Source organism: Nansenia antarctica (genome assembly GCF_963989245.1).
Source record: "Nansenia antarctica genome assembly, chromosome: 2".
NCBI classification, from domain to species: domain Eukaryota; kingdom Metazoa; phylum Chordata; class Actinopteri; order Argentiniformes; family Microstomatidae; genus Nansenia; species Nansenia antarctica.
This window is the reverse complement of record NC_137675.1, coordinates 73035203-73059832: the sequence shown is the minus strand read 5'-3', so window position 1 is coordinate 73059832 and position 24630 is coordinate 73035203. Positions and strand designations below refer to the sequence as shown.

The window sequence follows — 24630 nt, the reverse complement described above, 5'->3', positions numbered from 1 at the left end:
TCCCTCTCTCTTTTAATCCTATCCCACTCCTCCTCCTACTCGTCCTCACAGACTGTCCTGCTTCTCTCTCTGGGTTAGTGTAGTAGAGTCACAGTGCTGACAGCGGGCATTCACTCTACGTAATGCTCACTTTAACAGAGGATAATCACCACACGACTTCCCTGTCATTTATATGACTACTAAAAAGATCCAGGGAGCAGGAGTGTGGAGGAGGAGGACCAGAGAAAGACTTACTTGGGTCAGGCAGCAGTGCTCTATGTTGCATTTAAATAAAGTGGGGCCACAATAAAGAATTCATGACAAGGTGACTAAATAATTACACACAACTTAATGCACAGCAGAAAAAAAAGGAGAAAGAGAGAGAGTGACTGCATAGGTTCAAAGAGGATTTCATATAGTCTGGGTAAAAATATATACTGTATACTGTACATACTGAATAGGTACACTGTATACTGACTGCATACAATACACACACACTCACACACACACACACACACACACACACACACACACACACACACACACACACACACACACACACACACACACACACACACACACACAGTGATTAAACAAATACGCAAAGAATGAGGCTGGATGATACATATCCTTTATTTCCATTATCATTGCTTCAGCCACACCATCTCCTACATATTCATCTACATCACATTCACCTGCATCCTTCAACTCATAATGTTCCTGGCTGAAACAAGCGTCCTAACTGAATGTCTCACTCCTGTTCAAATTCTCAGCTTAACCCATACAAAAGTAAACCTCTAAAGAAATTATAAAATAAACAAAAACAATCAAAAATTAAAAACAGGAATACCAATTTAAGGAAGATATACAGCATAAACAATGTCATTTATCATCATTGTTTTGATCATAGACATAACGATTGCTAGGTCTCAATTTTCGTCATTAGTAGTATTAGTAACAAGTCTGTTGTCAGGTTTTGCTTAAAGCATCACTTATTTAATTTTCATTGCATCAAGTTGACATCATTCATGTTAATATAAGCATGCAAACACGTTTCCCCATGTCCATTCAGAACTGCACTAACACTGAGAGAGACAGAGGAGAGAGGAGTCATACACGCAGAGAGAGAGGGCAAGATGGAGGGAGGCAAGAGTACTGAGAGAGGGCTGAATGGCTGTGTGGAGAGCGAGGGAAAAGAGAGAAAGAGAGATGGAGAGGGAGAGGGAGAGAAAGGTGGGGGAGGAAAAGGTAGTACTGAGAGAGTGGGAGAACCAGCAATCAAGAAGAGAGAGGGAGAAAGGGAGGTGGAGAAAAAGAGATAGAGAAAGCGTAAATGGAAGAGAGAGAGAGAGAGACAGAAAGCCAAGTAGGGGGTTTATTTAGAGGGGGAAGCAGTGGCGGAGGTTACACTACAAGCTCACTAACCAGCGCCACTGCTGAGAGCTATAACACAACAACAACATGGGGCAGAGAACCAGGTCTGTGAGGGATCGTTACAGAGCCTGGAGACCAATAGATCAATAACATATCTACATATACACGTATACATGTACGAGCAGATCGATGAGCCTCCTGAGCTAACATACCACAAGGAATACTTATGGATATGATATGAGATATACTCCTTATACAAACACTATACTGGTGCTGTATACTGCTGTATGAACACACAAGCATACTAGTTAGTCTTGTTGAACCTCCCTGGCCTGTTGAAACAGTAAGTAGATCCCTCTGCATGCACGTGAGAGGAAATGTAAGACCCAGTAATACAGTGGTTGGAGTGTGATGTGGTGCCATGTTGTTGTTGTTGTTGTTGTTGTTGTTGTTGTTGTTGTTGGGGATACGCTAGCTGTTGTTGTGGTACAGCAGACATGGTTCTGTAATTGTATATCGTAGCCAGAAAAATGCTCACAAAGAAAGTGCAGAGTTAAGGGCAGTACCTGTTTTTTTTTCTCTTTTTAATAAGTAATCAAAACGTTTCCAACATTTTATGTTTCAATTCCCCGTGCCAACTGGTTTACCCTCAGACATACAGTATACATTTACTAAAGGAAGTACACAACCAACACAGTTACTTAGATCAGGCAAGGGGGCACTTTTGAGTGACTGACAGCTGATTTGGAAAACAACATAGACAAAACACCCTAATGTCTATGAGAGACAAACTGTTCACAGGGGAATACCCCACTCTGTCAAGTGCAATGGGTCCTACACAAACATGGTTCCTCTAAGACACAGGACAGAAGACACACTTTGCTCCATGACAAGAGCTTCAGTCTGCGGATGCCAAGTATGGTGTGGGACCACAGGGACGGATAGGAGAGGGGAGGCATGAGCCCAGAAACGTGTCACACACAAGGTCACAGTGACACACACACAGACACACAGGCATACACACACAGACGCACACAAATACAAAACACACCCACAAAACACAGAAATACACACAAAGAAAAGCAACACAAATGTGTGTGTTGTTCTAAAGTTGCTGTCCTGTCAGATGTATGATGGACTGCTGACAGATTTTCTCTTTTGAAATTAAAGAATGTCTTTAAAAATAAACATCCTGGAATGATAGAAAAATAAAATAGAATGGTGAAATCCTTCCCTGTAGGATACATTTCCAGTAAGTGCACTCGTAATCGAGCTGGTCTGTCATAATCGCAGTTCCCCCTGTAGAGTCCTCTTGGGTACAGTCTTCCAGTTTGGCCAAAATGGGGGGACACTATTCCTGTCACACATGGTCGCTCAAATAGTTCTCACTGTCACGTCCTTAGTGGATTGTAAAAAAAAAACGATTATGGATAAATTCCTTTCTTGATAATTGTATAATATTACACAAACCCTAAAATAAATAAATAGAAAAATAAAAGCTAATTGATATTGATGAGCATCATGGAGAAGGTGACAAAAAGAATGATGCAAAGGGACACATTTCAAGGTTGCGTAACATGCTTCAGCCAATGGGTCCATCCACATTTCTCCCTCCCCTGACATCAGTAACAACCACTGAATGGTTCTCTCTTCTCTTCTCCAGGAAAAATAAGCAAGAAAAGTGAGGATCCAGAGGGTAGGCCTAAATAAGGCGCCCAAAATGGCCTGGAGTCTCCGCAACTGATTCTTGTCCAGCTGGAAACACTATATGGCAGTTTCCTCACACAATCTACATCTGTACACTAATGTTCCAAAGTATAATATTGACACTGTGTCTTTTTTCTTCTTCTTTAATTTTTTTATGTTTTTGTTTTATTTTTTTTAAGTCTATACAAGTGCAGAAACCTTTAATAGGCCTAGTTTGACCAAATAGTTTTATCAAATATTTCATTCTGTTTTTATTTCTATTTTTTTTGGAGGGAGAAATGTGCATTACATCACACTCCTCCTGGATGAGTTACTGGCACTAATCTGAAGAAGCACACACTAACTATACTGTGTGTGTGTGTGTGTGTGTGTGTGTGTGTGTGTGTGTGTGTGTGTGTGTGTGTGTGTGTGTGTGTGTGTGTGTTCTAAGTGATTTATCTTATCTACACTTAATATAAATTCTCTGTTGTGTGTGTGTGTGTGTGTGTGTGTGTGTGTGTGTGTGTGTGTGTTAGTAGCAGTAGAACAGCACTAGCAGTTAATGTGTCTCCTTATCTCTCGTTCTTTGATGGAGAGAATTATTCACAGATGAGAGGAAATAAAGGAAAGTCTGGAACTGGAGAGATGACAATGACCTGAGGTGAAAAGATATAAGGGAAGGAAAGATATTAAGCAGGAAAGACAGCGATGATGATAAAATACATAAACAGCGTGCAGTACTGTAAGGAAGGGGGAGGGTGAGACATTATATAACCCATAACATCTAGTTTATACAGATGTTCTTGCCTCCGCGTCTAAGAGCGTTGGAGCCTCAACTGTTTCACGTTCACACAGAAAGGTCATGCTGACAGTGCTACGCAGTGGATATACTGTACGGCAGGTCTCTCAAAACACAGCAGTCGACACGTGTTGGACAACATTCGGGATTCCATCCCATGCATTACAATGAGCCTGTCCTCTCATTTCTACCTCCACCAGCCTCCACTGAAATAGAGCTACTGTATGTGCAGTTTTAAGCCTACTGTATGCAAGCGCAATAACACAAGAGGAGACTTACAGTTCTACTCAGAGTGAGGACTGTCCACCACGATGTGAGGCTTAGGGGAGGCTGTGGCGCTCTTTGACACATACGTGTTGATTATTTTCTCCTGGAGAAAGAAAATATGACAGTGTGGGTACATATATGATATAATACAGTCATAATAATGTCTGTGTTGTTGCTTTATTGCTTACAACATTGGGTTGAATAGACAGACGAGACAAATAAAAACAGAATGACATGTTTGTGTGGTTGCCAATAAAGCTAGATTAGACCAGCGAAAACAAGGCCACTGGCAAATTATTTACACACAAACGGCGCATTTGCACCCACATTCACATTCACACTTACTCTCAAACTCAAACACACACACACACATACATGTACACCGTCTACATACACATTACCTCCACAAGCTGGTGCCAGTGTTCTATGGGCTTGCGGGGGTTGGCCAACATGGCTGTCCAGTGCTCTCTTCCAGGACCCTCAGCATCACTGCCCACGCGACACATCCCAATGACCTCATTATGACCAATACTGGGAGGCAGCCAGACACAGAGAGAAGGGAAACAAGAGAGAAACAGTGAGAGAGGGGAAGAGAGACAGAGAGAGAGAGAGAGAGAGGGAGAGAGAGAGAGAGAGAAAGAGGGAGGGCGGGAAGGAAGGAAAAAGACAGTGAGGAACAGGCAGAGTAGGGATCATTTATTAACCGCGAGGACTGGGTAAGGAATTTAGAAGCAGAGGTTGGGTAATAGTGAGCACACAAATATACCGAAACCATTACAATGGTTTTCATATCGATAGGGAGCCGGCACACGCATAGTCACACTCCTATAAAGATGCCAAATCTCGGTCTTAATACGTACATAATAGAGCGCTGCACAAAAAAAAACACACACACACACACAGACACACACACACACACACACACACACACAGACACACACACACACACACACACACACACACACACACACACACACACACACACACACTGAAGTCAAGCCAATGTTGCAACGAGGATGTGAGAGCCAGACACAGAAACACTGGCAGGGCTACACAGTGTCTCACCACTAGACACTATTTTCCATTAGTATTTGCATAAGTCATGTTTATTCATGAGGCGGCCATCCTTATGTAAAATAGGAGATGTCCACCAGGAGTCTGACTCACAGGGGTACTCACAGCGTGTTCAACAGACCAGCACAGGACTACACACACCAACAAAATCACAACAAAAGCAAACATCACAATACATACACAAACATCCGCGGAGGCTGATGGAGGCAGAAATCGGAGGAGTTCTGCCTCCACCAATCTCCTCTGCAATATGCATGTGCTAACATACTGTACACAGCAATACATGTTTCAGTAAACGGGAACATTGACACTGATGATGAACTGTAAAACTATCATCAGCGCTACAGTACATTACCTCTGAAGAATCCAAACTAAAAGGAAAACCATAATGACAGTATAGTGATAACATGTTAATAGACTATGTAATAACACAGTAATAGACTATTTTCCCCTCTTACCAGTCATAGTCCATCACTGCGATGAGGAGGCACACACTATCTATGTTCTCATGGGGAATGTCAAAGACCAGCGCCTCATTGTAGGTAGGATTCAGTGTGTTCTTCTTAATGGACGTCTTTCTCTTTTTTAGCCTGCGTCCGTCACAGACCAGAGAAGCCTTCACGTATGGGTCTGACAGAGAGATAGGCAGATAGAAAGAGGGGAGGGAGGGGGGGGGAGGAGAGAGAGAGAGAGAGAGAGAGAGAGAGAGACAGAGAGACAGAGAGAGAGAGAGAGAGAGAGAGAAGAGAGTACCCCTGAGGAAGCTATATCAATTAAGCTCACACATACAGTATATCTGTCTGTAATGGTATGCAAATAAGTAACCTTGGACAAGCTGGATAACCAAGGTAAAGGGAAAAGTGAAACAGCTGGATTCACTTCAATCATTCGCTGAATACTAAGAACTAAAGCTCTATAGCAGCAGTAACTGAAAATGGACAGAAATGACTTGATTTTCTGGTAGATTTCTTAGTACATTTGTTGAGGCATTAGAATAATCTTATAATCAGAAAGACAATAATAACGGTGTGTCCTCATTATTATTTCACATTTAATGTTGTCAGTTTGAGTGGCCTGGTAATGCTGTATCATCATGTCCTCCAAGCAGATTAATAACTCAATTACCTTAGTTAGGCATTCCTTAATTAAATTATCATCAGCAACCAAAGTATTTCCCTATAAATCACACTAGGGCATAATTGTGTTTTCTCATTGATTATGCAATTGACTTTAATGAGTTTGGGGTTTTGTTGTGTTTCCAACACTATGAAATGTACATTTGTTTTTATTTTATTTTTTTGAAGTTTGGCAATAGTTGTGTTTGTAAGACCTCAGTATTATACACATGGGCAATATTCAAATAGCATATTAATGTTAATGAATCTGGTCAATTGCGTTTATTTCAAGTGCTTATGTTCCTGGAACTACATTCATAGTCTTAGATAGGCATGCTTCCAAAATCACGTTGTTCTTATGCCTCTTATTGAGGTCTGGAGAAAGAGTGAACAACAAACCCCTCCCATTTTTCATTACTCTTGAAAAGAGCAAGTAAGCAACTTTGCTAACAGTGTTAGCAAACTATATTTGAGAACATTTCTGAAGTGTTTTATTTTTCCTGGAATTATAATTTGGTTGTTGGAAGATTGTTGGCTGTCCTGTTTTGAGTCACCTATTGACTGGTTAGTAGTCTGGCCTTGATTTCCACAGGCTTTACGAAACTACAGGGAAAGCCTGTTCTCCATGATATTACTACATTCATAACATTATTATCAGTGGCGTACCGCAAAATCCTGAGGTGAAGGTGGCGGCGGGGGCCCTTTCGCAACGGAGGTTAAAAAAAACGTGCGTTTTTTAGAGTCCGACAGTTTCCTCTATATGCATTTATTCGTGGCGGGCCGCCACGAATACATTTTCTCCGCCACTAATTGATTCAGTCCACTTTATGACCGGAGAACAGAAAGAAATCAGATTGAAGCTAGTTTAGGCCGCTTTCAGACCTACATTTCGTTCCGATTTAGGATGTAGTAAGTTACAATATGTTACAATGTTGCAATTAACCTCGTCGGCGACGCGCTTGCAAAACAGTTTTGTGATTGGTCCGAATTTAGCGGGACATTTGGATTTCTGGAAATCCCTTCCCTCTCTCTTCGCCCTTCGCCCGTCCCTTTAATCCTGTAAGTGTATCCTAATCGAAAATGCAACATCATCAGCGACGACCTTGGGTTCTTGCATTTACTGCTGTTCTCTGGTTCATGTTCTTATACCAGTGCTCACTATAGAGTATTTTAAATGAACATTCGTAATGTAGTCTAGTCTCTGATGTTCATGCTGGTCAACTAAATCAGGCTATTTTGTGAAACAAATAATGTTCCCGAGCAGCGTCGCATCTAACGCTAGCTTCTAACTATTGATAGCATAAACGTTGGTAAATGTCACAAACGACACAGTATTGGCAGGGGGAATATGGCAAGCCGTTTTAACATTTATTAGCTAAATTTGACTAGTCGTAATTCGATTTTTACTAGTCTAAATTTGTATTCAAGATATCTATAACGTCATTCTGACTAGTCAAAACGACAGTTAGAGATATCTGTAATTCAGTTTTGACTAGTCAAAATTGAATTACAGATATCAGCAGTGATGTCACCGAAAACGACACTCAACTCGTCACACATCCTTAAATGACATTGCAGATATCTGTAATTCAGTTTTTTTTCTTTTTTCTTTTTTTTTCTTCTGATTTTATCCATTTATCCCCTGCCTATTGCGTAGGATCCGCCGCACGACCCCGTGGCCGGCAGCCCCAGAGGAGATCGCCAGGCAGACTAGCTGACTGGCTCCTCGAGTCCAGCACCGTTATTCCGGCACCCCGGGGGCGCTGTTGCGCGACGGATCCTTGTCCGGAAATAGTCCTATACCGCCCTCTGGAGCGGCCGCTCAATATGCCGCTCCCTGTGTGCCTCTGCCATATCCGGATCTGGCGAGACCGGGATTCGATCTCAGTCCCCGGTGGGCAGCTTGCACTAGTGGCTAGTGCTTAGACCGCTACGCCACCGCGGGACTGTAATTCAGTTTTGACTAGTCAAAATAATAGTTGCAGATATCTCAAACGTCATTATGATTAGTCCGAATTGTATTGCATGACGATGCTCATGATGCGAGGTATCTCATGATATTGGCGGGAGCAGCAAAGCATTTGATGAGTGTTGGCAGAAGCAATGGCGGTTGCTGTGGTGGATAGGATAGCGCGAAAATGCCATGAAATAGAGAGAATATATCATCAAGGGATTTGTGGTGAACGTGAGATTCGTTCACTAGATGCTTGTACCGGTACTAGAAATCTACAGCGCAGTAATTGAAGCTGCTCCAGCGTTTTCTGACAACAACAGACATATCTGAAACGTCATTTCGCCTAGTCTAAACTCTAATTTAAGATATCTGTAATAACATTTCGACTAGGCAGAATGAAAGTTAAAGATATCACCAATTTGAGATATCAATCATTAAAATGAATTTCAAGATATCTATAACTTTATAATAGATATCTACAATTAAATTACGATTATTCCTAATTCCAGTTTGAGATATCTACAACTTCATTCAAGATATCTTCAACTTAATTTAAGATATCTTTAAGGACAATGTAGATATCTTGAATTAATGGGAATTAAAGATATCTTGAACTGGGATTATGACTAGTCAGAATGAAACCGTAGATATCTGAAACTGTAATTACAACTAGTCATAATTCAGTTGCAGATATCGGCAATGTGAATAGCTGATATCTACAACTGAATTGTAGATATCTGTAATGACAAACCCCATACACTTGAATGGCAAAATAAATTTGAATCTTACTAGTCAAAATATAATTACAGATATCTAAAATGTGAGTTTTGATTAGTCAAAATATAATTAAAGATATCTTGAATTTGAGTTTTGACTAGGCAAAATTATGTTGCAGATATCAGTAATGAATATCCATTGTAGCTAATAAATGTTAAAACGGCTTGCCATAGTGGGAAAGAAGGGGAGTCGAATTTTTATTGACAACGGATTTACATGCTGGAAAAACATGCAGCTAAAATTCAGGGAACATTTGGACAATAAGAGACACAACGGAGCTGTGGTCGCGTGGTCTAATTACAGGGCAATATGCGCGGGGCAAACATAATCTATTGCCTCCCAAATCACCACGAACAGAACGGCGGAGGTACGGGTAAACAGGGCACATTTTTAAAATGTTGCCACCCTCTATTTTTCGGTGAAATTACGTCTTTGTATTGAGCGCCAGTGCGTGTTGCATATGCTACGCGCGCGAAAAAATAACACTCCGCCACTAATGTGAAAAATCCTGGAGGAAACACTGTCCGATGCATTATTGACGTTGCGAAATTTCGCAATATGCACTCTACATTCTAAATGCTTGACTTAGCAAAAGGTACAAACAAGTAAGAGCAATGAGAGGGGGTGCTAGCAACCAATGTTAGGGGGCCCCCTAGTGGCTGGGGCCCGTCCGCGGTGCGTCGCTTGCGGGCCCGTCCGCTACGCCACTGATTATTATGTGTAATATAAATGCCAAATGAGCCAGTAAGTCACCTTGGACAAACCTGATCAAGAAGATAAAAGAAAAAGTAAAACAGTTGGATTCACTTCAGGGGAGGCTGCTGGAGAGCTCATTGTAATGCATGGAACGGAATAAGGAATGGAATCAAACATGTGTACCATACCATTCCTCATTCCAGTCCATGGATTATAATGAGCATGTCCACCGATTTCTGTCTCCACTAGCCTCCCCTGATTCACTTAAATGATCTGCGGAACACACCTCAAGCTCTACGGCAGTGCTAAGTGCCTAATGAGCTAGAGTGTCACATGCTTGTAGGCTAAGGTGAGTCACCTGAGAAGCCGGTGAGGTCCATGGCTTTGAGGTTGGTGGCCTTGATGACAGTGGCCGTGAGCCTGCCCGCCGTGGGCAGGTAACACAGAGAGAAGTTCAGCTCTCCCAGGTCAGCTTTCTCCTGCAGGACACACAGACAGACAGACAGACACACACACACACACACACACACACACACACACACACACACAGTCAGAGTCAGCCAATGTGCTGGGTGTACATGAGAACAATGGGCGGCTAGGGTCTGTGACCAAGTTGCCTATAAAGACACCTGCCATCTTGCATTTTATTTGTCTTCTCAGTCACCAAGCAAAAAGGACACCCACTGATAATAATTGACTGAGATGGACGGCAGGCAACACAATCTAAACAGGCAGCCTATTTTGATTTGAAGTCAACTGTTGTCACTGTCAATGAATCACATGTCAATCTCTCAATATCCCCCAAGCAGATGAGAGTGGTAAATGGTGACAATTCTAGAGGCTATTTTCATCTCCTCTCCTCTCTTCTTCTCTCCTCCACTGCTTGTGGTCATGGTGTCATTGTGTTGGCAGGGGCTCTCTCACCGCGGTCCCCTCCACGATGTCCCTCCAGACGGGCTTCTCTCCAGTGCCCTCGCTGAAGTCTAGCAGGTTATCCACCACCACCTGGCCAATCAGGTCGTGTCTGGAGAAGCGGTCAAAGTCGTAGACGGAGAAGTGCAGCTTTCTAGAATGCAGCTCGGCCAGGGGGACGCCGAACTGGAATGTCTCGTTAAACACCGGGTTCAGGGTCTTTCTGTGGACCTGCGGGAGAGAGAGAGAGAGAGAGAGAGAGAGAGAGAGAGAGAGAGAGAGAGAGAGAGAGAGAGAGAGAGCTTAAACGAGCCCAAACAGCAATTGAGAATAAAGAGCCAACATCCAAAGTGGAGAATATATGAACATAAATATACATCTCATTCACATCAATGCCCAATTTACGCCCCAACTTTGTGTGCGTTAAGTCAAGTATGGATTTAGCCTACAGTGCCCATGTGCAGTGGACTGAAGCATGGCCCTGAGGATCACAGAGTGTAATCATTATGGCTCGAGCGAAGGATCAGGAAGATCAAAGAGAGCATGAGAGAGAGCTGAGTCACCTTGGTCTGGAACTTCTTCTTCCTGTCTGGCAGTAGGTAAATCTTGACGTAAGGGTCACTGAAGCCGTTGGCATCCTTGGCAGGCAGGTCCAGGGCTTTCAGGATCTTCACCACCAACTGCTCCGTGCTGAGGGGGGGACGCACACAGAATCCTTCGTCAGATACACTCTCTCAGACACAGATACAGCAGGAACAAGACCAGGGGAGGCTGGTGAGTGGAGGTAGAAGTCAGAGGACGGGCTCATTGTAATACAAGGAATGGGATAAAGATGGGTATCTAACACAAGTTCTATTCCATGCATTACAATGAGCCCGGCGTCCTCCAATTTCTACCTCCACCAGCCCCCCCCGGAATTGACAGAGTATATACAGTGTCTCTATGGCGCCTGGGGACGTAGTGTCACTGCTACGAAGCTGCAGCAGAGATGCAGAATCAGCACTGGGAGACATCAGCAGCACAGCAAGAACAGATGTATCCTGTACCCCCACGGGAGGGAATTTGGGGGGAGCTAACCCATTAATAATCTTTAATCTACTACACTTTATTGTGGTCAGTTGGGGTCACACACTCACACACACACACACACGCACACACACACACACACACACACACGTACACAAACACACACACACACACACACACACACACACACATACTCACACTCATTCATAGACAGACAGACAGACAGACACAAACCTCTCTCTTTCTGTCTCTCTCACACACACACACACACACACACACAGACATACACACACACAGACATACACACACACACACATACACACACACAGCAAGCATTATCTGTCTGAGTGACACCACACACAGGTCATGTTTGGTCTGAAGGGCATGGAGTAGAGCATGGTCACTATGATCCAGGAAAACACACATGCATGCACCAGCACACACACACACACACACGCACACACACACACACACACACACACACATATGCCTGCACACACGTGCATACACACACACCGCAGTCTGTCTGAAGCGCCCACGTACAGTGGTCTATCTGAAGAACTGCTTATGAAGGTTTTTAATTAAGAGACGGAAGATGGCTCGCAGGCCTTTAATTAGGCCTTGTTAGACCGTGTCTCTCTCTGCGTAAAGGAGCATGCCATCTCTTTATTAGGACCTTTAGGAGCTCAGTGTGAACTCTGGAGGAGGGGGGACCAACAGCCTATGGTCAGTGGTGCCTCAGATAAATATGCCATTTAGCTATCTTGCCCAGTCAAGAGTGAGATAAGGCCTGTTGACACCACAATCATGGCCAATCAGGAAACATGTTAATCATATAATCACATCCAATTAAAGGGAATGAGATAAACATGCCAGTTCTCCAATCACATCAAATCAGGGATACGATCAACATAGCAATTAGGAAATTAGGAAATCACACCTAGTTATTACATTGGGTAAACACGTTAATCTGAAAAACATGTCCCAATTAGGAATTGTAAAAATCTATGTAATGAACAAGTGCAGTATCATCTTAGCTTGCTACTCAGTGATCGTGCTTGGGAACTGTAGCTCTTGTGAGTCACATACTGTACTGCACTGTACTGTGAAATACTTCAGCGTAATTGGAAATGACAGATGAGTCTTGTTCAAAAGCTGTCCCTGATCGAGTGTCACATCCTACAACTGTACTTCCCCCACACAGTGAGGCTTGCAGCTTTCCCTGCTTGGACATTTCCTTATTGAAAACAAAACAAGAGCGGCAACAAAAAAAACAAGGTTTTTAACATGGTCCCCTAAGCACTCTGCAGATAATATATGACTACTCCGCCCGAGTGAAGCACTATTCCTCACAGACGTTGCTTAAAAAACAGCTGTTATTCCCAAGGTGCATATGTGTCAGCTTTTAACTGGAGTGTCAATAGCACTGCATTTCCCAGAGGACCTAGGAAAGATTGACATTGTTGTCCTTACTGCTATTCCCCAAATGTGCTTTGGGCCTGGCACATTAACACTGATGTATCACCCATTCATGACGATTCCAGACAGTAATACTGTACTGTAACAGTGTTACAAGCAGGTGATGCACACAGTTCTCTCTCTCTTTCCTTCTCCTCCCTACATCAACCTCCCCCTCCCCCACCCCGTCTCTCTCTCTCTCTCCCTCTCTCTCTCTCTCTCTCTCTCTCTCTCTCTCTCTCTCTCCCTCTCTCTCCCTCTCTCTCTCTTTCTCTTTCTCTCACAAAGGATCAGACAAGGACGCTCGACGTCAAAAATTGGGCATTGATGTGAATGAGATGTATATTTATGTTCATATATTCTCCACTTTGGATGTGGCTCTTTATTCTCAATTGCTGTTTGGGCTCGTTTAAGCTCTCTCTCTCTCTCTCTCTCTCTCTCTCTCCCTCTCTCTCCCTCTCTCTCTCTTTCTCTCACAAAGGATCAGACAAGGATGCTCGACATCAAAAGATATTAGCTGAACATAAATGCTGAATGTGATATGACAAATAGGTAAATTCATGGAGAGAATGACAACATCGGATTCTCTCAGTCTGTACTGGAATTTCAGTGATTACACAGGCTGGTGTTATTATGTGTTGACAGGCTCTGCTGTTTAAAGTGGCTCACCTATATATAATTCATGACTGAAACTGCCTCTCACTCCCCCTCCGTTTTCAAACATCAGCACTTTCTCCCATTGTAATGTTTCTCTATGTGACGGCAGAAACCAAGGACCCCACCAGCCGAGTCACAGATGGACTGAGCCAGCGGACTGCCTCTCTGCTGCTGCTTCCTCCTCCTCCCTCCCTGCCTCCTCCTCCACTTCTCTCTCTCTCTCTCTCACTCTCTCTCACTCCCCTCAAACTTATATCACTTCTTCTTCACTCCCCCTGAAGGGGGCACGCCTGCCACTTACATAAACAAGCTGGCGCTGCACAGAACATACAATGTGAGGCCGTTATGGAATTCCAATTACAGTACAATCATGCATGCAGTCCTGAATATGTATTGTAACTAGTCCCCTGTCAATACTTATTGAATAACAGTGTCTTTTTTGTTAAGACTTGTATTGACAGAGCAACTGTCAAGATGCACTGAAAACCAGCAGTGTATTATTGAACTCAGACAGAGGTGTGGTGAAGAGGAGTCTCAGGTGTGAATGCGCCTCACTCACTTGAAGGCGTAGCGCAGGAGGAAGCTTATCTTGCCGCAGTTGTCACCCTGTTTACCCTCGCCTTGGTCCCCCTGCCGCATTCTGTAGAGTTCTGGTTTGATCTGACCGATGCTGGTCACCTGCTCACTCTTCTCCTCGCCATGGAAATCAGGGCTGGAGAGCTGGTGAGTCATGGGCTTGGGCCTGAAGAGACAGACAAGACAGGGGGTTAACACTCACACAGACACACACACACACACACACACACACACCCACACACACACACACACACACACACACATACACACACACAATACTGACCGAGCAGTGACCTGCTGCTGGGAGTGGGCGTTGGGAAGGTCTTTGTGAGGCTGGGCGGCTCCGCCCTCGGGATTGGGGGGCAACTCTGGAGAGGTCTGGCTCAGCTTCAGGCTCCCTACAACACGGACACAGGCAGAGGGAGAGAAGGAGGTGTGAGGAGTGAGAGAGATGGGGAGAGGAGAAAGGAAGACAGGGAAAGTGAGTACAAAAAGGGGGAATAGAAGGGGGAGAAAGGGGGAGAATGGGGTCGTAATAGGATGTTAGGGGGGAGAAGGCCTACAATATGGATCAAGGCATTATATTAAGCCTACCCTCTTAGTAATATAATATAATAATAATAATATGCCATTTAGCTGATGCTTTTATCCAAAGCGACTTACATTGCTGTAAGTGCATACATCTTTCAGTGCCAGCGGGAATCGAACCCACAACCTAAGAACCCACAACCCCAAACAACTGAGCCAGAGAGAACCACACCCCTAGGGTGATAAAGCACATATAGTGTGAGGTGAGGTGACATCAGCAGCTCCTGTCTCACCAGCATTGTTGGGGTAGGTGTCCATGTCCAGGTAAGAGTGTTCCTGGGTCTCCTGTGGCCCCCCAACCACACCACCCACACCCTCACCCCTCTCTACCCCCATCAGGTCAGAGAAGTGGGGGTGGTGTTGTGCCGGCTGGGCCAGGGAGGGATAGAGCGAGGACGAGGAGTGGGTCTCCCTCCTCTGCAGTAGAGGGGGTAGGAGGGAAGACGCCCCACCGCCCCCCAGCCCCCCGCCGCCTCCGCCGCCAGGCAGTAGTCCCGACGTCAGGCTCAGATCCCCCCCTCTCCATGGCACCCAGCAGAGCTTCCACGAGACAAAGAGAGAGACGGAGAGAAGGACGATCCCGCAGAACGTCACGATCACCGAGAGGAGGCTGACAGAGATCTCTACAACATCAAAGGGATGAAGATAAGATGGAGAGCGTGGGGAGAGAGAGGGAAAGAGAGGAAGAGACAGCAATGAACCACGGTATAAAGGGGACATAATATAGGTTTGAGGTTTTGCATAAAATGCATTTAATTTCCTCAAAATATATCACATGAAGCAGTATATGTCACATTATTTGCTCTCTCTATTAAGCTCCCCTCCAAGAGGAGAGGGACAACACACTTTGATAGTAAATTGTTATGCTGTCTCCATAGCTAATGTAGCACACTTGAAGATGGGGCTTAAAATGAACAAACACCAGTGGATTGGATATCTTACGGGGGAGCGAACAATAAAAATACTAACACCCACGAATGCTATTTTGTTCAATGTGATTAGGCCTCGCCTCTTGGTTATGAGCTTTTAATCACTGACGGTTGAAGGATTGTGTCTGAGGGGAAAGGGGGGGGGGGGGCGGGGGATGAGTCATCCTGGTGAAAAAAGAGGACCTCTGAAAAGAGCCGTTTCAGCACCAGACTGCCGGGACAGCTCCAGCTCTGTCCAAGACACAGACCAGAGACCTGTCAATCAACCCGTTGGATCGTCTGTGTGCAGGACAGTCATTGCTTTCCAGGACTACATAACGGCAGTACCTTGTATCCTGCTCTCCCTCATCGCCTCTTTCTCTCTTTTCCTCTCTCTCTCTCTCTCTCCTGCTCTGTCTCTCTCCCTCTTTCGTCTTTTACTCCCGATTCAGTTCAATTTGCAGTGGGTTTGTGGGCATTACAAAGACACAAACACTGTTAAATCATTCAAAAGAGAATGAAATTGTATCTGTAGCACACTAACAACAAGACAGAAAGGAAACAAGTCAATTAGACAACAGGAGCCAGTGTGAGACAATCCTCTACCCCTAGGGTACATCTCCTGGAATTTGGTATGCCTACTGTCTCTCTCTCTCTCTCTCTCTCTCTCTCTCTCTCTCTCTCTCTCTCTCTTTACCATTCTGTCTCTCCCTTCTTTGCATTTTTTATTGTGTATCCCTCTCTATTTCTCTGCTCCCTCTCTCTCTCTCTCTTTACCATTCTGTCTTTCCCTTCCTCTCTGTCCACCTCTCTTTCTCCCTCTCCTCTCCCCTCTCTCCCTCTCCTCTCCCTCTCTCTGTTTCCCTGTCCTCCCTCTCTTCTTGCTCTCTCTTTAGTGAATTATTCATCAGTCTGTGTATGTCGTTAATCAGCACTTGTTCAAAAGATATGATCAGAGAGAGAGAGAGGGGGGGGGGGAGGAGAGGGAGAGCCAGAGACAGAGACAGAGAAAGAGAGGTGGGGGAGGGGAGGGGAAGGAGGGGCGCTGGTCTGTCACAGTTGAGAATAAGACACAGATGGAGAGAGAGGGGGTAGAATGATAGAGAGTGAGAAGGAGAGAGGAGAGGAGAGGAAAAGGGTAGTGAGGGAGAGAGCAGAGGAAATTAGATGGTAAAATCATGAGAGAGGGAGAGAGAGAGAGAGAGAGGAATGAGGAGTGGAGAATGGTAAGAAGAAGAGGGATAATGAGGAGGAGAAAAGACAGGGAAGGGGAGAGACCAGAGAGAGGCTGTAGGGGCGGGACCGAGAGAGAAGGAAACAGATTGGTGCACATGTTGAAACAGACACATTGGCTGACTGGTCACATTCAACCTTTTTTACATTTACACATTCACTCCGCCCCAACAGAGGGAGAGCGGTTAATAAAGTCAGCCACCACAGCACTGTAGGCTAGGGAGGAGAAAAACAAACAGACAATGATAGAGAGAGAAAGAACAACGGAACAGGGGTGACAAAGAAGAATGGAGAGATGGAGGAAAATAAGGCGACAATGATTTAGAGAGCAAACTAAAGCGGGGAGGGGTTTAAGATGAGAAAGGTTAATGCATTGATCTGGTGGGAGAAAAACAGAGAGAGAGAGAGAGAGAGAGAGAGAGAGTGACAGAGAGAGTAGCTGTGTGTGGTTGGCAGCTCAGGGGGCATTGATAAGACAGGGCTGTGATCAAACGTGTGTGTCAGAGGCTAACCTCTCTTATCCATTTGTCTCTCAGTAGTTCAGGTGTTTCACCTTACTCAGTACTGATCCCTATAGATCCAATCTTAATCCACGAAGCGTAACAGGGTACCAGGTGGGATTGACATGAGTGGGATTGACATTCCCTGTCAATCACTGGCTGATATGTCCCACGGGGAGGCGTTCACACATCGACATCAAAACAGGATCAGCATCAAACAGGATCACAGCCATCGATTGCTAACAGATGTCTGCCCTGCTCATCGGACGCTCGGTTCCCACCACCACCACCACCACAACCACCACCTCCACCTCCACCTCCACCACCACCACCACCACCTCCACCACCTCCACCACCACCACCACCACCACCACCACCACCACCTCCCCCACCACTGGCAGGAGGCCACTGCTGCCTCCACCCACTGCATGGCATTGGACACCGATCCACACAGAGCTCATACACAGCTTCATGCAGCAGATCCAGCATAATCTACACTCCTCAGCATACTGAGCCACATACATCCCCTCTAATCCGCACTACACCAGCGTTGCTCTCTCCAGAACACTCCATGTGCGGAAAAACCCACACAAGTGCCATTGTACTCTGCAATAGTCCTCACAGGGCACAACACTCACAACACTCTCAACACACTAGGCTCCGTGGAACTCAACACTGATTCATCACCTTGTCCCACAATAACAATTACTAAGGTTCGAATTACACACAGACTCTTGGGGGTGTCGTAAAAAAATAAATAAATACGGTAGGCTGGCCTGGGTTGTCAATTCTAATGTTTCACATTAATATTTCAAAGCGTATAGGGGAGCCCTGATTTGCTATGGGAGCGCCCAGCACCCCGGGCAAAATGACTGCTATTGATGACAGTCAGCTGTGTTCCAGTGTTATTACCTGTGTCCAGTTGCCTGTTGCCATCTCGAAGGATGTAGATGAACTCCTGGCAGCGTTCGCTCTGGCTGTACTTCCCTGGGGGGAAGCAGAACTCCTCCACCAGCACGAGTGCCTTCTTACACAGGTCTTCATCCCAGTCCCCCGACATCCTCCTATCCGCATCGCACTCCCACCCGCAGTCAGCCAATCACAGCGCAGCCCTCGCCGCCGCCCTCACCTATCGGACGGCGTCTGGGGGAAGGAGAGGGGTCGGTCCGGCCAACTTCTTCGGAGGGTCAACTAGGAGAGAGGGGGTGAGGCCTGTGGAGACTGGACCAATCGCGGGGTAAGGGGAGGGGCTCTGATGGGCTTTGTCTACTCGGGCTGGGTCAAGCAGAGACCCTCCCTGTCTGATACACCCATAAATGTGTGAGCCACACCCACCCCTTTGGCTTTTCCTATGTGAAGAAATAACAGATAACATTAGTAAGTGATGGGGAAAGAGAATAAGAGAATAATAGTATTACGATCATTGTTTTGGTTTTTTATTATGTGAAAGTCTTTCACAATGATTACATACCTCTATCAGAGTTGAATGTACAGTCTAGGATACCAGGTCATCTTTACATTGTAAGTCGTGGAGTGGAATGAGTCCACATAAATGTTTATGATGTTTAGATTATCTTCTCCACCAAGATTCAACTGAACAATACTTTGTTTATGCCTCTGAGAAATTCATAACCTTTTACTTGGTCTGGTTTTCTTAATGTCGCAGAGATAGACGAATAATTCTGGCGGGGAACTGTCCTTCTCACAGCACCATTAGAGCACACAGTTGCGATCCAGGTCACGTAGTTCCAAGAGCACTCAATGGAATGCTGTAGATTTCCTCGGATTCCCCCGTAGATTTGTGAAATGTTTTTCAAGCGGTTCCAACATCACCTGAAAGGCAATGAAAACAGATCAATGGAAGGAGGCGGATGAGGTCAAGGACGAAACCCACAATACACCACATGAATAAAGGTGATAGTATTACACTGCATCCCATCTTGGTATTTTAATACTTTGAGTCGTACGTCTAACGTGAAATAGTAGGTGTGTGTAGTGTATTAAGTTCTCATCCAGACATTGTGTCCTCATTGTCCTTTACTCAGTGTGGAACTTCATCCACATGCAGACCTCTTTAACATTCTCTCTTTGTGTTGAACTCAATCTGTCTCTAAAAAGCAGGTCAAGGCCCCAACTCTCTCTTTCTCTACTGCAGTTCTCTCCCTTTCTCACGGCCTGTGTGTCTGCAGGGATTGTAACCAGGGGAAACATATGGTAAAAGTAAGTCTACCAATATGTGAATAACTGAATAACTATATTCAAGAATAGAACTGGAAGAGTACTGGAATATGAAGTTTAACATAACATTATCTGCCCTTAAGATCCCCTCCCCAATGAGGGGTCTGCAAGATTGTCCAATGAGATACCTTGTCAGAGAGAGGTAAGCTCATTGCGCCAATAATCGTTCCTCCCTAGCCAGAGGAAAGGCTATTGATCATTTGATGTATGATGTTCTGTGACATGTCAGCCTCAGTCTTTGTGCAGTGACTGGCACCTTGGTAGCAAAGTGCTGCTTATGTGTCCATCTATCTCCCTGCCAATCCATCAATCAATCAAAGTGTTAAGTAGAGACATATTTCACTTAGGAGGACAAGACTCAGGACAAGACACGTTTGCACACACCCTCTCTCTCTTTGCACCCCTCTACCTCAAACCTGCTTGATCGGTTTGTCAGGGGAGTCAGTACGACTGGATGTGAATCTGAAGGCAACCCGGACGACACACGGTCCATTTATCTGTCCATCTCAGCTCAGTCCGCTGTAGACCGAGTCAGATATTAGCGTATTAAAAAGCTACACAGACCCGACATCCAACTCTCTAATGCCCCCCTCCCTCCCAAACTAAGATAGTAAATCTGTCTGAGTGTGACTTTAAAACCCAGCATATCTCAGTCTGAGGAATGGCTGTCTGGCACAAAACTGGGCCTCTGAAATGCCATCAAGAATATCAGGGGGAGAGGGGGAGGCAGAAAGAGAGTGAGAGAGGAAGAGAGCAGGGCGTGAGTGAGGAAGAAGACAGGAAAGAGAGAGGGTAGGAAAAAAGAGAAGAGACATTACATTGACATTAAATTGAGGAAGAGTCAGAATGTAAAGATGAAGAATAAAAGGAAGGGTGATAAGAAAGGAGGAGAGGAAATGAGGGGCTGGAGGCAGTGGTGACATAGCAACGGCAGTAATCAAAGGCTGGCTGAGCAATTTACTAGAAGCTAAATATTTACAGAGGCTGGTTATTTGATAAATATGCCTTCAGGAACGTGCAGACTAATGTTTCCCTTCAGAGAATGCCCTATACTGAGACACATACCGCCACAAAGGAAAACTACACCTCCCACAGACATTCCATTGACTGCTGTCCTGTTTTAAATCAATAACCTCAGGCAACCAATACACCACAACAGAGGCCGGTCAACCAGTAAGGTCACTGTCCAATTGCAGTACAGACACTGGCTATCACACAAGGTCATAGACTAATCACTCTACAGAGAACGGCAAACCAGGACAAGCTCTGTCCAATCGCACACAAGAGACTAGGCAACCAGTGAGATCACTGTTCAATCACACGGCAGAGACTGGGGAAACCAGTAAGACCACTGTCCTATCCCAATCACACAACAGGGTCCTAGCATGGGTGAGGTCAACAATCCAATCATTAAATCAAGTTCCTCCATCCAGTAAGGTCAGAGACGGATAACCAATGTTGCCGCCCCCAATCCTAAAGGCAGGAGGCATATGGTTAGAAATGTCATTGTACAATCATCACATCCTCAAGCTAAACACATTTGAATGTGACAAATGATGTTGACTAAACTGCCCCTAAGCGCTTGGTGGTAGGCCAAATTAGGTTTTTGCTGTTTAATGAGTCGGGTTCGTATTTGCTTCGGGGAAGTAGATTCTGGACATGCGCTTAAGGGCACTCTCTCCCCATGGCTGATGATGAATCTCTGAGGTCTCGACAGGTTTTAAGGGGAAACTAAAAAGGCAGAGGAGGGGAGTGGAGTCGGTGTGTGGGAATTACACACATTATCAATATGAAATTATAAAGGCCCACATGTCAGTCAGGGGGATCATGTCAGGGAATTTGATCTTAAATCTCAACATGAATCGTTCAATGGGTCTGCTCTTCAGAGGGTGAACCCACATCTGTCTGGAAGTATGTCTGGTGAGTGGAACTTTCTATATTGTGTCTAATACAAATGTTACATGACATACTGTAGTCTAGTTCTATGGTGTCATTATGATCATAATGATTTACTCATAATGATTATTGCAGAGGTTATAGTAACATCAGCAATATCTTTTGTCAATCAATCAAATTAAATGTGTGTCGTGCTTTTAACAAAACAGTCCTAAACAGAAAACCAATCCTAGCATTTTGTGATGTTGAACATTGTGCCATGACATTCTGTACACAGCAATATCTTTTGTCAATCAATCAAATTCAATTTGTGTCGTGCTTTTAACAAAACAGTCCTAAACAGAAAACCAATCCGAACATTTTGTGATGTTGAACATTGTGCCATGACATTCTGTACACAGCAATATCTTTTGTCAATCAATCAAATTCAATTTGTGTCGTGCTTTTAACAAAACAGTCCTTAACAGAAAACCAATCCTAACATTTTGTGATGTTGAACATTGTGCCATGACATTCTGTACACTGCGAAGAAAAGTATGTTACGTTGCATAAATACAGAAAGTATGTTAACCCTGACACAGTTTTCACATTATGTTAAGTTATGTCATGTTGGAGCCTTTTGATATATGTTTTAATCCACACAATGTACTCCACACATTCAAAGTTAAACAAAATGTGTGAACCCTTAACAATGGCAAAACAAAATTAGTCCAAAGCACTCAAATTACTTTTAAAGACTCAACTATTAAGATCGGAGAAAACTAATCATGTATCAACAATATCCCAGTCAATCATCAAAACTGGACTTCCCATTCCTGCATAGAGTTTCTTTGCCAGTTTTTTTCTTCTTTTTTTCAGTAATGGTTTTGATCTGGGGAATGTTTTCCTTGGGTTACTTCTGGGGGTCTATGTACATATACAAATACACTTGATTGATTGATTGATTGATTGATTGATCGGGCCTCTTTTCTGATAAGCCAGTGACTGGGATGTTGTTGACCCATGGATTGTTTTCTTCCAAAAAAAATCCAAATTAAATACATTTAAATTTCAGGCTCCAATGTAACAACATTTGAAAACTGTGTAGAGGTTCACATACATTTCCTCTGCACTGTACTTATACAGTACCAGAAGTCATCTTTTTTGAGGAGCTAATTCGATCAAAGGACTAAGCAATTTGGATGAGTTTCAGAGTTCAATCAAACATTTAGATGGGTTTAGAAGATTTCCTCCCATTTCACTTCACATATGCATGGCTGAGTTTTAAATCTCTAAATCAATCTCCCCTTTTCCTCTCACAAACCCGTGCTCAGCCTAAAAAAAAACTCAAATCTATTTTTTCATTCTTTACAAATAAAAAATATAACTCCCTTGCTTTTCGACATCTCTATTTATGACAACTAAACCAATGTCTATGAGCGAGAATTTTTTTAAATGATCACAGATAGATCCTATTTTTAGGTTGAAAATTCTATTTGCCCCCACTCTTCTGTTCTTTTCCCTTATCTGGGAAGACATCTTAAATCTAACCTCTCTTTATTTCCAGTAATGTTTTCACCTGAGGAAGGATTACCCTCTAGCCTGAAAACCGACAGGATATTGTACATTTAAGGGTTTGATTCATTTACACTTACTTTCTGATCCATTCATGTATCATCATGCTAACAAACACTATGACATTACAATTCCTATATCTCTATCCATTTCTAACTTAACCATTACTTTTTCTCCTCTCCCCTGCTCTTTGGTATCTGTCCTCTGTGCTTGGTTGCTTGGTTCTGTAGTGCTGTCTGTTCGGCTGTATTCTGTTGTATTGTATCATAGCTCCTAACCACTTCAGTCGTCTATACTCATCCTCTCAGACCTTGCAGCCAGTGCATGGGCCATCCGTGATTCACAGAGGTCGTGACCTCTGTTTGCCCCACTTCCTACTATCAGTCAAGGCCGATATAATCTTGCTCATTCCACTGTGTCAGACTGATGCACAAGGGTAAATACCGGTACTACAAAGTATTTTTACTGTTACAAAAGTGGACTCAAGTGTTTTGCTGTGACGGAGATGGTGCTATACAAGGCCAAGATTGAAGACGGGAGTATTAATGTCTATTGACTGAAGGTAATAGCTTTGCTGCGACTCAGCCTTTGGGTAACTAGGCTGTCCTATAATAGCTCCTGGACATGCTTTTAGTAAATATACGACTTGGACAATGCCTTAATATCCATTTATGTCCATACCTTGCCACATAAACACACACACATGCACACGCACCCTTGCACACACACACACATGCACACACACCCTTGCACACACACACACACACTTAAGACTGATGTGCTGCATGCCACGGCTCTCTGCTGCTCAAATCCCTCAGTGTCTAAATTATCCATAACATCACACAGGAAACAGAGAGCGAGAGGCCAGTGAGGAACCCTGGGATACTGGTGCCACTCTTCCTGTTGAGAGCCGGTGAAATAAGCACATATGCAGAGCAGCTCACATGACCAGTACTCAAATGGGGAACATTAACACCCACACAGAGAGAAGCCACACACACAGAATGGGTAGCCTCGTTTCATTTTTCACTGACAGTTACATCAAACTCGTGAATATCAACGTGAATATCTCTGTGACTGGTTACATGGACACATTCATATTTGTATAATTATGGTACTCTATCTCATGAAGCCAGAGCAACTGTACCTTTGATCGGGCGAGAGGGGTGGGGTAAGGGGGTGTGGGTGGAAGGGTGGAAGGGAATTACGCACGTTTCAGCCCATCCACAATCGTATGGTGGTGTGTGTGTGTGTGTGTGTGTGTGTGTGTGTGTGTGTGTGTGTGTGTGTGTGTGTGTGTGCGTGTGCGTGTGCGTGTGTGTGTGTGTGTGTGTGTGTGTGTGTGTGTGTGTGTGTGTGTGCG

At 44.3% G+C, this 24630-nt stretch overlaps 1 protein-coding gene across 1 annotated transcript; it reads right to left on the bottom strand.

Annotated features, from left to right (window-relative positions):
* Positions 1-4121: 4121 nt before the first annotated feature.
* syt3 (synaptotagmin III) lies at positions 4122-18639 on the bottom strand (the record flags this gene model as incomplete). Its single annotated transcript, XM_080522415.1, has 10 exons — positions 4122-4208; positions 4507-4636; positions 5638-5809; positions 10080-10200; positions 10646-10864; positions 11197-11323; positions 14334-14516; positions 14634-14748; positions 15172-15561; positions 18492-18639. The coding sequence occupies 10 exons, from the start codon at positions 18637-18639 to the stop codon at positions 4122-4124; spliced, it is 1692 nt and encodes a 563-aa protein (XP_080378541.1).
* Positions 18640-24630: the final 5991 nt, after the last annotated feature.